General features: G+C 32.7%; 1 protein-coding gene across 4 annotated transcripts in view; it reads left to right on the forward strand.

Annotated features, from left to right (window-relative positions):
• The window catches only part of mertka (c-mer proto-oncogene tyrosine kinase a), a 65,251-nt gene that overhangs the window by 20,869 nt on the left and 30,088 nt on the right, over positions 1 to 14,294 (forward strand). For 3 of the 4 annotated variants that reach the window (XR_015506428.1, XR_015506427.1, XM_087279820.1), the window contains exons 5-7: positions 8,976 to 9,062; positions 10,004 to 10,119; positions 12,388 to 12,568. Coding sequence is in view for 2 of the 4 variants with exons in the window: in XM_087279820.1 (XP_087135946.1) it covers positions 8,976 to 9,062; positions 10,004 to 10,119; positions 12,388 to 12,568 (384 nt within the window). In the remaining 2 variants the exon portion in view is untranslated. Of the gene's footprint in view, positions 1 to 8,975; positions 9,063 to 10,003; positions 10,585 to 10,657; positions 12,569 to 14,294 lie in introns of all 4 variants that reach the window. The other variant, XM_087279821.1, reaches the window with a different exon arrangement.

A 14,294-nucleotide genomic window follows, 5' to 3' on the forward strand; every position in this document is an offset into this window, starting at 1 on the left:
GAGACCTAACTGTCACTCAAGTGGCCACTCCCTTAATTATGCAAACTTTATATAACTTAATATAAAGGAAACGGATGAGTTATAAAAAAATTCACCCCCTCACAGTTTGTCATGAAGGGTAATATTAGCTGTATTAACCAAAATCTTTTTTTGTAGCAGGCTGTAAACACCTTTTTTTCTGCTGTAAAGTTGGCCATTCTAACAGTGGGCTCAATTGAAATTTGCTCTGTTTTGGAGCCAGGAGCGGCCAGGACTAGCGGAATTTCGGATGAATTGCAGTTTTAGTTACTTCCGTATTGGCTTCCTGAGGGAGAGCGGGAGGTTGCCGCTTGGCTGCAACATATGAGCTCGTCAGAGCTCCAGGCAGTCAGCTTGTGCTTTGAGCACAAAACCCTAGAGAGCAGTGCAAGTCAGACAGTTTATCAAGGATGTACCGCTGGATGGCTCTCACTATAGTTGTTAAACATGATATTTAATTCACCTTGTCTCTATCTAACGACTCTTGGGTCTTTTGAATCTATCAGGTAACCTGTCACAGCATCTGTTTACTGCTATATTCTTTCGCTTTCATGCTTGTGTAGTTTTAGCAGAAACTTTAGATACTGTTGGTTGGTTGCTGTTGGTTGTGCATCTTTTTTACCAAACAAGTTTGTTGACGTCATTATAATGACACAGATCACCTATTAATGGCAGAGTCTCGCGGAAAAAGTGATTGACAGGTGGTAATTTGTGTGTAACCTGTCTGTATGGGGTATATGCCGAAGCATGCTAATAGGACTTTTAATTTGCCAGTAACCTGGGTTAAGCGCTTCCGGCAAATTGAATGCCAATGCAAAATCCGGTGCGTTTAAGGTCTGTTTTCTTTAAAAATCAGCGATCTCCACTAGCTGAGTGATATCCGATTTAAAGTGGGTCTCAGATTGTACAAGAAGCACTGCATTAAATTACATTCCCCTCCGCCATATCTTTATACTATGAGCATAGATTTTACCCCAGTATATTCAATGGAGCTTCTGCGTTAGCCTGCCGATTCTGACGGGCGCGTGCAAGTAAACGGCTTTTTGTCTCGTTTTACGCTTGAGCAACTAAATAAATGCTAAAGTTTGTTTACTGAATGTATTTTAATGACTTTACAACATCGATGCTGTATAAGGAACTGTATAAAATGAGAACAAGTTCACAATAACAGGTCACCGGAAGTGTATCAGCATGGGAACAGCACTAGCTCGGCATATACCCTATTTATTTATGATTTGGTTATAGGTAAAACAAAGAGCATGCGGGTCTGGTAGTTGAAACAGTAGGCTACAAATAATTCATCCGTTATGTATTAATTAATTATTCATAAATAATTAATTCACCGGCTGCGATGACGATGCCATCATCCATCGCAATGTTTCACATTAGACATTCTATGATGCCAAATTGGTCGACGTCATCCAACCCTACAGCGTACTGTTCAAAGTTTTAGGCACTGTAAAATACAGTTAATTGAGGACGCTTTCAAATACATAAATACATTTTATTTATCAACTAACTTGTATTACCCAAATCAAAGCTACGACCACACTGGACATCGTTTTTCAGGTAGCATTGCTGGTGGGTGTTTTAAAGCATCTTAAAGACATTGCCAAAGTTCTTCTGGATTTAGTTGGTCTCAGTGTGTTCTGTTTCTTCATGTATATTAAAATGTATATTTAACAAATTAATATATGTAAATTATATAAATTTACAGCCCCCCCCCCCCCCCCCCCCCTATTTTTTTCTTGATTGGTCCACCTAGCAACCACTCAGAGCCCCATAGCAACTACATTAAAATGCCCTTCTGGAATACCCTAGCATGGTATCAGTGAGATTAGCTCTTGCTCATGGTTTCAGTGAAGGGTTAAATGTTTTTGTGGTTAATCTCCTCGGTATGGTAATCGGTTTCTTGGCAACAAGCGTAAACCTAAGTTATTGTGAAAGCAGGAGTTTTATGGTTAAAGTTTATTCAGCCGGTGCTTTAAAGCAGCAGTGCTGATATTACACACACACACACACACACACACACACACACACACACACACACACACACACACACACACACACACACACACACACACACACACACACACACAAACAAAAGGCTCATTTAGGGGCCCCGGGAGCCTGCTGAGAGATTTGTGAAGAGTCAACGATCAGACCTAAGGTGAAGCCCTGTACCTCACATTCTTTTAAATATATATTATACAAAGTTACCTATTAAACTAAAAGATTTTTACATGATAATAAATAAATAAGTACAATGAAGGTAAATATAGATGCAGTTACAAGTGTTTTATTTTAGACCCAGATCAAAGGACAGAGCTGACTTAAAGGTCTCATGAAATTACAAAGTTCTTTAGATGTTAGCATCAGTACAGTTAGTTTTTAGGATATCTGTAAGCTAGTGTGCTCTAAAACAGTGACAATTCATGTTTAGAAAATATAAAACCGATAAAAAGTTGGAAAGCTTGTAGTTGGATCAAGGTTTTTTTTTTAATATGGAGAATGAAGTCACATGCATTGCTCATTGACTTCAATAGTGTCAAAATCTTGATGGTTCTGTGGGTCTCGTCCATCAAATCTGATTTTTATTATGTATTTTGTATCAGGTTGGAGTCAGGTGATTGGCTAGGCCATTCTACAGCTTGATTTTCTTTCTCTGAAAGCATCTTCGTTACTATACATCTCTGGTAGAAAGGTAGTAAAAGCCCAGACAGCAGCTGAAATCTCTCAGTAGTTCTTCAGCAACTCTCTGCCCTTCCTCAGTGTAAATGAATATCAGCTGCTTCAGTCCAACATCTACATTAGCAGGAGGATGAAGATGAAACCAGGGTGGACATTTCAGCAAGACAATGATCCAAAACAGCCGAGAAGACTCTCAGATGCTTTCAGAGAAAGAAAATCAAGCTGTAAAATGGCCCAGCCAATCACCTGACTCCAATTTTGACCTTAAAATGGCTTTTAAAAAATTAAAAACTGCTTTTATTCTAGCCGAAATAAAACAAATAAGACTTTCTCCAGAAGAAAAAATATTATTAGACATACTGTAAAAATTTCCTTGCTCTGTTAAACATCGTTTGGGAAATATTAAAAAAAGAAAAAATGTAATATAATATTTAATATATATAATATAATATAATATTTATTATTATTAATATTATTATTATTATTATCATTATTATTATTATTATTATTATTATTATTATTATTATTACCATTATAATTATTATTAATAATATAAATATCAACAGCTTAATGATAGGAATAATAATCAGATTATTATTATTATTATACTGTTGTTGTTGTTATTACTACTAATTATTAATAAATGAAGTATTTCTGTTGAGAACGCTGGACCATTATTTTGGTTATTATAGACCTGTGTTATTATGGACAGTCATTTAATGTGTTAATTTTACAACAGTTATAATTGTAATAAATTAAATTTAATTTATGAGTGCATCTCGTTGCAAGTTTGTGAAGATGAATGGTATTTGGCAATCTATCACCTTTACCGCCGCTGTGACACACTGAAAACCACCTCAATAGTGTTCTGTGTGCAGATGCTGTGCTGTGCTTAACTTTATAAAAAAACACATATCTTAGACTTATTAGAATTTGCAGCTTTTGCTGAAATTTAGGTTGCATTTTATTTGTTTAGATAGATAGCACCATACTATGTGCTTGCTATTTTAAAGGGGACTTATTATGCCAAAATCACTTTTATAAGGTGTTTCAACACAGTTGTTCAGCGACAGTGTTAATATAGCCAGGCTTTAATGGTGTGATTGACACTTTGATTGATATTCTCCCTTTTTATGTGTCATCAGAGTGGGAAAGCCCCGCCCATTAGTGACCATCTCTCCCTCATTAGCATAGGAAGTTAGTCTTTTTTTAAAATCTGCCACTATGCTGATGCACATGCATTTGTAGCTCCGCCCTCTTTTGTAAAGAGCACAATGTCATTTGAATTTGAACCAAAACAGCACAATTAGGATCAAAACCTAAAAGGGTCAGTTTCAGAGAGTTGTAAAACATTTTATGTGTGGTAATTTCAGCTGAAACAGTTCATATATCTTATTGTTGTATTAAAGAACAAAATTGTATTACAAATAATATAGAAATATTAATATATTTATAGATTTTAAATTAAAAAAAATCTTGTCCTGTAAAGAAAAAATCTAATTATGAATGGAAAGCATCGTCAATGCACCAAGATGCACCAAGATATCGAATTGAACCGAATCGATGGCATGATAATTGTAACCGAACCAAACTGTGAGACCAGTGTAGATTCACACCGATACTCGTTACAATTACAGACCTTTTTCTTGGCTGCTGGATGGAGGGCGCCATAGCGACCAGCGTCTTTCGGTAGAATGTTTAGAACTTCTGTTTACAGCATTTACAACTGGTAATTTGCGATCCGAAGATAGGTTTCAATAGCATTTTGAGTGGATCACAGATTGTTTTTGTGACACAACTTTGAAAGATGTGTGTTGAAGCTGTTATAATCTGTCAGATCTGTGGTTCAAGCGCGAGAGAAAAACAGTATCCTCATTCATATAAATCGTAAGCTATGTTTCTTTTCGTTCTGCTTAATCACCTACCCCCAAAAAAGATTCAACATAAATAAACCAATATGATGTCTTCTGACTGCTTTCTTTAATAACTACATTACACAATACTTGTACTTTTACTTTCAGTACTTTAGTAATTTTTTAAATAAACTACTTGCAATACTTAAGTACAAAAAATGTTGCATACTTTAGTACTTCCACTTACAGTTACGTATGGTGCTTAGAGAGCATTTCAACTTCTACTCGAGTAACTTTTTTGATAGAGCACTTGTACTTTTACTTAAGTCTGCGTCGCTTGTACTTTTTACATCTCTGCTTTCTACACCTTCCTTTCTTCATGTGTTCAATACTTTTTTCCCTGTGTCATTTCATTTTATTACACATAACTTCACTTGTAAACTAATTAGATTGGTTTTCTTTGGATATATGGATTTACTTGCTTGTTAGCAACATCCATGAAAAAATTCAAGTCAACAGCACCTGTATACATATGTTTTCTGGTGATGTGTTACTAATTTCCCTCACTGTACTTAACCTGCAGTTATATAGTGTCCTTCCATAAAGGTGATGTCTGTGTACATGATCAGTGAAGCGTATTTTTTATTTTACATTTACATTTTACATTTACATTTAGTCATTTAGCAGACGCTTTTATCCAAAGCGACTTACAAATGAGGACAAGGAAGGAATTTTAATATTCTTAATAAACCAAAAGACGGCATTAAAATCACACTTTGGCCTATGCATTTCTTCTTTAAAGTCCACTTCTTACTGAAAGAGTTTCAAACAATGTGAACACAGAAGCCTCTGATTTTCCATGTTGAGCTCAGCCTCACTGTCCGTCTCCACACAATGGATGCGTTACGTAATGCACACACAGACACTTTCTTTCTCTTTCATTCTCTGGACACTGTGATGTGTGTTTCCATTAAAAGGGAACTAGTCAGAACTGGAAATGAAGTTTCCCATCTTAGGGACTATAGCCAGTAATTACGGCTCACGTTTAAAAAAAAGTGCACATGAATGCTGAGTTCATTTAACCCACAACACAGCTTCTACAGCAAATATGTTTCCATTTATGTTTCGATCTGATTGTAAGCAGTTGTTGACACTTAATACTGACTTAACTGATTTAAAATAAAGAAGTTGCATTTCTTTCTTTCAGTTACTGCTGATTGGGTAGGGGTGCATTTCCAAAAACCATCGTTAGCCAACTAATGTCGCAAGTTCCATTGTTACGAACATCGTCTTAATTTGGCGTTTTCCAAATCCATCATTCCAACGAACATACTCAAACTAAGCCACAAACTTGTACGCTTACAACTACACCTCTGTAGCTGTAGTTAGAAACATAGTTTCTGGTTGTGTTCTATTTCTTGTTATCCTCCCTATGCCCTATTCCTTTCGAACATTCCAACATTTAAACTTAGAATAATAAAAAAAAGCTCAAGGTCACCTCTCTTAGGTGTAATTTGCTTTCAAAGTATTCTAGAACAGTTGATTTTTACCAATCTTCGTTTTGACAATTGCGTTCCCTTCATAGTGCACTTTGAAAACATTTATGCCATTTTGAATGCAGCCATGCTCATGACCTATGTAGGTAACCTATAATTTAATAGCAGAATTTACATTGTCTCCAAAGCTTGTGAAAACAAAATATATAGCATACGTTAATATTTTTAAAAGAAATGTACTGTACTGTATATGACATGGACCTGTTGGTAAGAAATTTTTTTGCAGTGGTTTAAATGTGTCAAAGTTGGAAAAGTAGATTTTTTAAAAAGTAAATAAATAAACAATATCATACTTTATAATAGTAATAATAATAATATTAATAAAAATAAAAAGTTTATAATGAGAATACTAGTTCTACTTTAAGTTTACTTTATTTTTTACTTCTAATAATTTTTTTAAGTAGGATTTTTCTTCATTTCTTAATACATGCCCTACTGAAAATTACAACCATTAACGATTTATATGATTTGTATAATTTATATATGAGATTACAATACCTGTTAGCTAAATGGTTTTATGTTTTGGAATATTCTCATTAATATTTGTAAAGGAAACTCAGACCCTATATTTGCCGTTTACATACAGTTCAATTAATATGGAAAGAGAGTGCATGTTTTTCCCAAAGCAAATTTTTTTTTAAATGCCTGTGTGTTTAAAACAATAAAATTTGCAACCAGAAATTAACTTTTTCTTTTTCTAAAAAAGTAGTTACTCCACCCCGTTTAGAGCATCATTATAGGTGGTTTACGTTACAACTAACGTGGTTCAAATGACAGAGCAACTACAGCTTTGGGAAACACTCGTCACTACATCGTTCCCATTCCCAAATGATGCATCGTACTATGATATTTCAGCCACGAGTTATATGTTGTTGTGTGGGAACCGCACCCCAGGTGCTAAATTAAAAATCTCAAATTGCAATTTCTTTAAAAAAAATGTATGTATATATACTGTATATGTGTGTGTGTGTGTGTGTGTGTGTGTGTATATATATATATATATATATATATATATATATATATATATATGAGTTATAAAACATTACGGGCCCTATCATCTGGCGCAATGTGGCACAAGGCGCGACGCAATTGTTGTCTGCTAGTTTCAGCTTGGCGTTTTGCAGCACACTGTTTAAATAGCAAATGCATTCGCTCTCAAAAAAAGGGGAGGCATGTTGAGGTGTATTGCTTTCGCGTTGCTATTTTTAGCTATTGTTATATATAGGATATAAATATAAAGGATTAAAATATTACAAAACATATTATTTTCTAGCCTACATAAATATAATAAACACTGCCTTCATGCCTTTTTCTTCTCGGAAGGCTTTTTCAGTTCATTCATAACAATTTGCTTTTGTATAATGTTATTATTATTAGCAGTATTATTTTTATATGCATATTTATATTTGTTTTATTAAAACAAGCTTAGATTTGCCCACCTGTCAGGTTTTAGACCATATGGGGCACAGCATGTGTTTTAGGATATAACTCAGTTTTTGAGCACACTTCGTTATTATTGTTCATTTATTCGTTTGCTGAAAATTAGAACTGAATTTAGAAATAGCTTTGAAACAAATATAGATGCAGATGCTCTTTTTAACTGTTTTCTTGCTAGTCAAAGGCTCAGTTTTTCCATTTACACTTACTTTACGTCATGTAAATAGCAAATGCACCATGGCGCAACGCAACTGACTCTTAAGGGGAATGGGAGATGAGACTGGAGATAAGATTGGATTATTCTCAAAACACACCTATAACTCATTAAGAGAATAAGCTCAACAGTTTTAGACCAAAAAGCGGATTTTTCCGTCCTTATATTAGCAAAAGTGGATTCTGACACGCCCTGAATGCGTTTGCACCCTGCGCTTTGCACTTTGCGCATGGACCGTCAAAATAGAGCCCTACATGTGTGGTAATTTCAGCTGAAACTCCACATACACACTCTAGGGACATCAGAGGCTCATATTACATCTTGTAAAATGGGGCATAATAGCTCCTCTTTAAGGTTTTTAAAGAATATGTTGGTTTTACCTTGGTACATTAGTGTAATAAGCATTGCTCTTTCTGCTACTCTTTTGGTAATGTTGTTGTAAACCTCATCCCAGAGTGATTTCAGATGTAAATGCAGAGTCTGCTCCCATGGCTAATCTCCAAACCCAATAATTACAGGCTGTCAGAAATCTAGCGTATTCTTCCTGACACACAGACATACTTATAATCTGTTTCTTTTTGTTGCTTTCTTATATATAGATGGCCCAAATTTTGTCTATTTGATTTTTGAAAAGGAGTTCTTTCTGTTTTGGCCACCCTAAATAAATGCAAAAACAACTGTGTATCACAAAATACTGAACATATGAATCAACTAATACTTTTGCAGTGCATAATCATTCCTGCTGCGTACTGAATATTACCAGCTCTTATTGAAATGTGTCTAATTTCCCCACATTTTTAAGCCGGTGTGGTGTTTTAGTCTGCTGACAGTTGGAGATACTAAAAGCATGCACACCAGCAAACAAATAGTTTCCTTTCAGCCCCAGTGTGTGCGTCTCTGAGCATGAGCAGAAATGCACTCGCACAAAAGGGATATTATGGTTGTGCTGGTGTCCGAGTGGGACTGGAGTGTTGGCATGGAGTGGCACTGAAAGACTCGTACTGTGCCACACGCTGGCGGTGAAAGTTACACAATCCTGCATGCGTTTGACCTTACAGTGCATATTTGAGTTGAAGTCAGAATTATTTTTGAATTAGTTTTGAAAACTCCGGAGCGTCAGTGTTTTTCCAGGAGGGCAAAAAACTGATAAAGGTTTTAGTTTGTGCAAACTGAAGTTAAAAAGTGTTTTATTTTTCTGCTCTGCAGGTGTTGATGCACCCACTCAGTTCAGCTGTGAAGCTCACAATGAGAAAGGCCTGACCGCGTCCAGAGAAGCTCACATCAACATAAAAGGCAAAGGCCTAAGAGTTTGTTTCATTAAATATTGGAACAATATTTTGTTGTTTTATTTTTTATTTGTTTTTATATTTATTGTTGTATTTATTTTATATTTTATTTTAATTATTTTATTGTTTTTTATTTATTTTCATATTTATTTTACATTTATTTATTATTTTATTTATTTACATTTAATTTATATATATTTATTTTTATATTAATTTATTATTTAGTTTTATATTTATTATTATTTTTTATATAATTTAATTCATTATTTAATTTCTAATGTAATATTATTTTATTTATTTTTATATTTATTTATTTTATTTAATTTTCTATTTATTTATTATTTTTAATATATAGTTTTATTAATTATTTAATTACTAATTCATTATTTTTTTATTTTATTTGTATTTTTCTATTTACTTTTATTCTTTTATTTTTATTTTATTTATTAATTTTAATTTTTATATTTATTTTATACTTATTTACTTATATTTATTTTATATTTATTTATAATTTCTAAATTATTTTGTTTTATTTTATTGGATTTATTTTATTTGTTTATTTTTGTTTTATTTATTCATTTTTTATATTTACTTTATATTTATTAAATATTTTATTTTAAATGTTTTTCTTGTTTTGATTTTATTTATTTATTTTTATACTTATTTTTTATATATAATTAATATGTATTTATTCATTTTTAAAATATAATTTTATTAATTATTGAATTAATGATCTATTGTTATTAAATTATTTTCTTTATTTAAAAGTCTATGTTTTTCATGCTATGCTTAACCATAAGTTCAATTAAATATTTATGTATATTTTGTAATAGTCTGAGTAACAAACACAAAATAGTCCAAGAATTAACACTGAAATTCTTTTGTGCTTTAAAATTTTCCATCAAACCTCTTAGACTATAGTTTCACATTCCTTCTCCTTGTTTTCAGAGCTTCCAGAGAAAGTGTCAAAGGTCACAGTGGTGAAGCGAGAGGCGAATAAACTCTTGTTAAGCTGGACTCCAGGACACGACGGCTTCTCTCCTCTCAGCATCTGCTACATCGCGGTAAAAGCACACCAGAATCAGCATTATATGATGAAAGGAGCATAGTGTTTTGCTCAGCTCCGAAAGATGTTTTTTTTTTGTTGTTGTTTAGAAGTTTTGTTAGTAGAGGTATTGTTTAAACTTCAAACCTTAAAAGAAAAGTTTTAAAAGGGATCTATTATGCAAAAATCACTTTTATAAGGGGTTTAAACCCAGTTTTGTGGCAGCAGCATGTGTTGCTTCTAATAATAAAAATGTTTAAATTTTATTTTTTATAATCACAGTTGATAAAAACAGTCTGCAGAAACACTTTGACTGACATTCTCCCTTTGTCATCAGAGGGGGAACTTTCTTTTTTTAACTTTCTGTATGAAACGTCAAATAGACACGGGTGCTCCTGTCAAATCTCCACTAGTTTTTCCTCCATTTCTTGGGTCCAAATAAACCGAAAATGAGCACTTTTAACTTCTCCCACACCTCCTGCGGGCCTGCAGGTACACAAACACAAGTGAATGCTACTCTCTCATTGGCTATAGGCGATCGCTGATGGTATTTTCAGTCAAATCTCATTTCACACGGCATGATTTGAATCGCTGACAGCTCCAGATATTTAGCACGCCAAATATCTCATGGACATCAGCGACTCATTGGAGATTTTCTCAGATCGTGTCTTTGATAGTTCATATTGTGTGATTGTCACTCACGTGCATGAGCACCAATTTGCCAGCGATTTCTCTAAAACCTGTCGGCGAGTCAAAATCAGGGCTAAAATCATGCAGTCTGAACTCGGCATAACATGAACCATTAACCCTAGTTCAACATTTACTAATGCACTATTGAAATCCTCACATTAGTTAATGCACTTTAAGGAGAATAAGAACTAAACAAGAACTGAGAATGTGAACTAGAATGAGAACTAAAACTGTACACTAAATAATGGGACCTTATTGTAAAGGATATTAAGCATAATAAACACTTAAAAAAAAAATTCGCAGTTTGTATTTTTGTTTTAATTCGAACTATTAAATTAACTAAAACCTAAAAAAACTTTTTATCCAGATTAATAATTTAGTAGTTTATTGAGCTAAAAGTTAAAATGGTTAACATGGTTATTAATATTCAATTCAATTCAATTCAGCTTTATTTGTATAGCGCTTTTACAATGTAGATTGTGTCAAAGCAGCTTCACATAAATGGTCATAGTAACTGGAACAGTGTAGTTCAGTTTTTAGTGTTTAAGTTCGGTTCAGTTTAGCTCAGTTCAGTGTGATTTAAAATCATTACTGAGAGTTCAAACACTGAAGAGCAAATTCATCGATGAGTAGCTTTTCAGATCCTGAACCATGCAAGCCAGTGGCGACAGCGGAGAGGGAAAAAAAAACTTCACCAATAAGAGAGTGAAGAAAAAAAACTTGAGAGAACCAGACTCAGTTGGGCACGACCATTTTAATTTCTTTGCTGGCCAAAAGTCTTGTGCAGAGCTGCAGTCTCAGCAGTGGAGGCTGGAAGCTGGCCTCAGCGAAGACTCGTCTGTCCTTGGAGCGTCACTGGAATTAGTCTCATGCTTTCCACTCCCCCGTGACCATCAGTGCAGCAGCAGCTCAGGATACGGCCTGGTCCAGGATATGGACACCTTGGGATCATCTCTTCACTGGTCTTAGATCCAATCAGTGACTCCACATAATCTGAGGACCTCAGGATGAGTATCCCCAGGTGGAAATGGAGAATAAAGAGAATAATTAGCGTAGCTGCTGTTCATAGTGGATATAAACAAGATGTAGAAACTTGTGTGGAACCCGCTAAGTGATGCATTGAGTGTATGCTTTACTAAACAGATAGGTCTTTAATCTAGTTTTGAACTGAGAGAGTGTGTCAGAGCCTCGGATGTTATCAGGAAGGCTATTCCAGAGTGTAGGAGCCATAAAGGAGAAGGCTCGACCTCCTTTACTCGACTTTGCTATTCTAGGTACTACCAGAAGAGTTTTGAGATCTTAAAAACAATAATAGTGATAATTGAAACTCCAAAGAAATATGCTAAAAACAATATTGAAACATAAATGTGGCAAAGCACACATGATTAAAAGCTATAATAAAATATACATTAAATCACATTTTTAACCTAATCGCTTGGTCAAAAAAAAGCACAACTAAAACTGATGATCGACATTTTTTTTGGCTTTTTGTAAAGCTGCTTTGGAACTATAATCATTGTGAAAAGCACCCTATGAATAAGCTGCTTGGATAGAATTTTTGCTATAAACCCTGATTGGTCTCTGTGATGTATTGTAGGTCCGAGAGCTCCAGGGTGCAGGCAGCCCTACAGCTGCTCACAGCACTGCAGTGCCTCCCTTCCAGTATGAGATCAACAACCTGAAGGCCATGACCTGGTACAACATGAGTGTGTCCTGCAGCAATGAGATCGGCCCGTCGCCACCCAGCGCATGGGTGCAGAGTAACACCACTGAGGGCGGTGAGACACAAACTAAACACTCTCTAATTCATCAAAAACACAGATATAGTGGCAAAGACTGGGCGTAATGGCAGCTACACTGGGATCTAGAGCTAATGATAAAGTTGAAGTCAGATTTTTTTTTTTTTTCATTTTTAATTATTTCCTAAATGATGTTGAACAGAGCGAGGATTTTTTCCGCTTTATTTCCTATAATATTTGTTCTCCTGGAGAAAGTCTTTTTGTTTTGTTTTGGCTAAAATAAAAGCAGTTCTCTTTTTTTTTATTTAAATATTATTACTCTTAAGCAATATATTGTGGATTTTTCTGTACTGTTCTCATAAAAACCTAAATAAAATAGTTATAAAAACATGTTTAAAATAAACTTTGCATATACCCTTGGAAAAGTATAACAGAAAATTTTAACAGCTTTAAAACCTTGGCTTTTTTTAAACCAAGGTAAAGCTTATCGTCCCATGCCTAAAGCTACTAGTTGTAGTGTTTTCCTTTGGGTTGGGTTCATGAAGGATTTCCTCTGGATTCCTAAAAGATAAGCACTGCGGTTTATCTCATACTTTATTACTTACATAATGCAATATAAAAATGTTTTATCGACTTCTAAACCATTTGTCTCTGGTCGATAATTTGCATCATGCTTGAGAGATGATTAACAGTCAATGTGAAATCAATTTATTTTATTATCACTGATATATTGTTGTTTTTGTTATAAAAAAAATCAGTTTTCACAATAATTCTGTAATTTTTATTTTGTTTTTATTTTTTATTTTTGTTTAATAATTGTATTCATGTATATACTGTAGTTCTTTTTTTTCTATTTTAAATTATATTTATTTTTTAATTTCTGTTTTTTTCATTAACTGTAAAGTTTTAGATTTATTTAAATAATATTTTTAATTAATTTTATTTTTAAAAATGTTTGTAAATATATTTTTAGTGTTTTATATTTGTGTTAATTTTATTTTTGTATATCATGTTTTTTTATATTTTAAATTATAATAATTTTTTTATTTCAATTTTTACATTTATTCTAAAGTTTAAGGTTTTTATTTTATTATTGTATTTTTATATACTGTTGTTTTTGTTTATATTTTCATTTATATATATATATATATATATATATATATATATATATATATATATATATATATATATATATATACATACACATACATACATACATATACATATATATATATATATATATATATATATATATATATATATATATATATATATATATATGTATGTATATGTATGTATGTATGTGTATGTATGTGTATATATATATATATATATATATATATATATATATATATATATATATATATATATACATACATACACATACATACATACATATACATATATATATATATATATATATATATATATATATATATATATATATATATATATATATACATACACATACATACATATATATATATATATATATATATATATATATATATACATACACATACATACATATATATATATATATATATATATATATATATATATATATATATATATATATATACATACATACATACATACATACATACATACATACAAACATACATACATACATACATACATACATACATACATACATACAATAACAATAACAATAATACAATAACTTGCCTGATTACCATAACCTGCCTAGTTAACCTAATTAACCTAGTTAAGCCTTTAAATGTCACTTTAAGCTGTATAGAAG

The sequence above is a fragment of the Danio rerio genome, chromosome 13 (genome assembly GCF_052040795.2).
Source record: "Danio rerio strain M-AB ecotype USA chromosome 13, GRCz13ab, whole genome shotgun sequence".
Lineage (NCBI taxonomy): Eukaryota > Metazoa > Chordata > Actinopteri > Cypriniformes > Danionidae > Danio > Danio rerio.